The sequence below is a fragment of the Dendrobates tinctorius genome, unplaced genomic scaffold (assembly GCF_039654945.1).
Source record: "Dendrobates tinctorius isolate UK_male_01 unplaced genomic scaffold, ASM3965494v1 ptg000039l, whole genome shotgun sequence".
NCBI lineage: Eukaryota > Metazoa > Chordata > Amphibia > Anura > Dendrobatidae > Dendrobates > Dendrobates tinctorius.
The window spans coordinates 66001958-66005347 of NW_027361707.1; the positions used below are offsets into that span (position 1 = coordinate 66001958).

Genomic DNA, 3390 nt, shown 5'->3' on the forward strand with positions numbered 1-3390 from the left:
AAATATTTAATTACAGGCTGACCAGGGCCAGAAGAACTGTCGAGTGTGCTTTTGGGATTCTTGTCTCCAGATGGCGAATTCTGGGCACGGCCATTAATCTTAAACTTGAAACATTCGATGAGGTGGTGAAGGCCTGTGTGGTTCTACATAACTTTGTGATGGCTAAAGAGCACCCGACCTTTGAACTGGACGATGAGGCTCCTAACCCATTGCCTGAATTCACTCAGCACACTCTCAGGTCATCCGTTGAAGTTGGCCAAATGAGGGACCAATTTGCGGCCTACTTTATTTCTGATGTAGGACGGGTGCACTGGCAAGATGAAATGGTGTAATGTTTTTGTTTGTTTATGGTAATAAAAAACCTTATTTGATACCATTACTGAGTGCACTATATTTTTTAAAATCCAATTAAATAAAAAACTTCCCATGTATAACTGAATTTTTTGATGTTCACACACCTGGGCAGGTAAATACACATATGAGTTAAAATGCAGCATTGCTAGTCTGTGTGAAATATATTGGAACGAGCAAAGCTGCAGGCCATGAATCAGGAAACCAATTTTTTTCAAGAGAAAATTGTCAAACTAGTTGAAAAAAAAGTATGTGATTTTTTTCAAAACCCAACCCTCAAAACCCAACCCCACCCAATGAAAGTCAATGGGGAATACAAGTCAGCATTGAGTGGATGAATGTATTCAGCTCAATTCCAACTTTTATTTAAAATTGTGGTAGTGTATAAATAGACAAGTTTCTAGAGTTATTACACTAGGCCTTGGAATGACTATACTAGGCCGTGGTATTTAAAATATGAGTATAGTAGGCCTTGGGCCTACTAGTATAGTCATATGTGAAATACCACGGCCTAGTATAGTCATACCAAGGCCTACTGTAATAACTCGATTTTTACCAACTAGGATCTTGTTTCACGAAAAACAAACTGGTGAAACTTGACAAGTTTCAACAGTTTGTTTTTCATGAAACCAGATTCATGTTGGTAAAACTAGAGTTATTACACTAGGCCTTGGAATGACTATACTAGGCCGTGGTATTTCAAATATGAGTATACTAGGCCTTGGGTTGGTTTTTAACATGTATTTACCCATCAGTGTGTGTGAGCGGCGCAAACAACATTAATGAAACTTTGTAATGGTGAACCACAAATGTAAATTTATTTTTAATCACAAAAATAAACCAAAAAATTATTTTTTCCGGCGTTTGGGGGCAGATGGTTTCAATTTGGGGGTGTGCAGGGAATATGCAACACTTGCAGTTGAAGACGGTGTTTGAGGGGAAGGGGCAACAAAACTTGTGGGGGAAGGTAGTCCAGTTAAGGGAATTAAACTAGGAACACTTGGAGGAGAGGAAATCTGTTCAGGTACATTTGTTGTAATGGCATGTCGCCGTAGGCTTGTGTGCCTGGACCGACTTTGGCCCAATGCCCGCCTTGATTGATTTCGCCTTGAACTTGGGGCAAATATTGAGTGTAGGTCCCCCGTCTGCTGGGGTGGCTGCTGCTGCTGCTGAGGTGGCTGCTGCTGCTGAGGTGGCTGCTGCTGCTGAGGTGGCTGCTGCTGCTGCTGCTGAGGTGGCTGCTGCTGCTGCTGAGGTGGCTGCTGCTGAGGTGGCTGCTGCTGAGGTGGCTGCTGCTGAGGTGGCTGCTGCTGCTGCTGAGGTGGCTGCTGCTGCTGCTCTTGGTTGGCAGTGCTCGTCCTTGCAGGAGGACTGGTGGCGGCAGTGATGGTCCAGGTTTGCGGAGTGGTGGTGGCAGGGCTACTACATGTTGTTGTAGCGGCAGGGCTGTTCCATGTTTGCCTAGTGGTGGCTGAGCTCCACGCATGCATGGGAGTGGCGGTGGTGCTCCAGACAGGAGCAGCGCTTGCCATGGTGGTGTCGGTGAAGTGACCAGCTGCACTCAGACTTGTGGTGGTGTAACGGTGGGTGTCCTGGCTTTGAATAGAGGTGTCCGTGCAGTGGTATGCAGCACAAGTCGGTAGTGAGGTGAAGCGAGTCAATGGTGGCACAGGTGGAAATGACACCACTGACTGCTGACCGTACCGATTATGCTGCATAGCCTGCAAGAAAGCATTGTTGCAGGCCTGCAGCACATTCAGCTGTTGCTCAGGACTAAGGTGTTCCGCCATGCCCTTTTCAATCTTACTAAAAAAATGGTGTGCTGGTCTGTTGAGGTCGGCCTCCAGACGGTCAAGGCGCTGTTCTACAGAATTGAAGCGGTGTTCAAAGTGGTTAAAACCACGTTCCATGAGTGCAAAACCACTTTCAACTCTGTCGGACAGTGACTTGAGGCTGGAATTAAAGGCCTCGCTCAAATGCATAAACTCGGGCAAGACATTCCTGTCCAAGGCCCTCTGCCTCTGGCGGGTAGTGCCCGCATAACCAGTGGCAGAGACCTGGGACAGGGGAACACCTGATGGCCCAGCTTCCTGGTCACCAGCTGTGTGTGTGGCTGACCTGCAAGGTGCTTCATAGCTGTCGGATGGCTGGGACGGGTCAGAGGACGTCCGAGGAAGGACCGCTCCAGGGCCAGGTTGCAGGGTGCTGCTCCAGGTGCTGTGGAAGAAAGGAAAATCATTACTACCATGCCTTTACAAGAAGCATCAGCTGTGGATTAGAAAAACACAGATTAATAAAAATAAAAACCCAAAATTTATAATACTTACGATCTCGTGGCAAGGACCGGTCTTAGGAACTGCAACGCGTGATAGTGACGGTATCTAGTTCTGGTCCTTGACGCAGATCCACTGCGAACCTGGCCCTCAGCACGAACATCACTGTTGAAGCGGTCCTTGATCGAACGCCAACGTGTTCGGACTTTGTCCACTGTTGGGAAAAAAAAACAGTGCCGTCAAGGACAACAGTCACTGCGGCACAATATAGCAATACAATACTCAAAGCAGTCACTGTAGAGCCCGATGACACTGTTGGGTTTCCTGCTAGAATATACCTAGCACGAAACCCAACAGTGCCGTCAAGGACAACAGTCACTGCGGCACAATATAGCAATACAATACTCAAAGCAGTCACTGTAGAGCCCGATGACACTGTTGGGTTTCCTGCTAGAATATACTTAGCACGAAACCCAACAGTGCTGTCAAGGACAACAGTCACTGTGGCACAATATAGCAATACAATACTCAAAGCAGTCACTGTAGAGCCCGATGACACTGTTGGGTTTCCTGCTAGAATATACCTAGCACGAAACCCAACAGTGCCGTCAAGGACAACAGTCACTGCGGCACAATATAGCAATACAATACTCAAAGCAGTCACTGTAGAGCCCGATGACACTGTTGGGTTTCCTGCTAGAATATACCTAGCACGAAACCCAACAGTGCCGTCAAGGACAACAGTCACTGCGGCACAATACAGAGC

General features: G+C 47.1%; 1 protein-coding gene across 1 annotated transcript; it reads right to left on the reverse strand.

Moving 5' to 3' along the window:
* Positions 1 to 1025: 1025 nt before the first annotated feature.
* On the reverse strand, positions 1026 to 3044 carry LOC141088629 (uncharacterized). The gene is made up of 2 exons (XM_073574764.1): positions 2679 to 3044; positions 1026 to 2568 (listed from the first exon to the last, which is right to left on the reverse strand). The coding sequence occupies exon 2, from the start codon at positions 2331 to 2333 to the stop codon at positions 1200 to 1202; it is 1134 nt and encodes a 377-aa protein (XP_073430865.1). The 5' UTR covers positions 2334 to 2568; positions 2679 to 3044; the 3' UTR covers positions 1026 to 1199.
* Positions 3045 to 3390: the final 346 nt, after the last annotated feature.

Excerpts from the sequence above, each read along its gene's own strand:
- LOC141088629 (XM_073574764.1), bottom strand. The coding sequence starts at position 2,333 with ATGCATTTGAGCGAGGCCTTTAATTCCAGCCTCAAGTCACTGTCCGAC.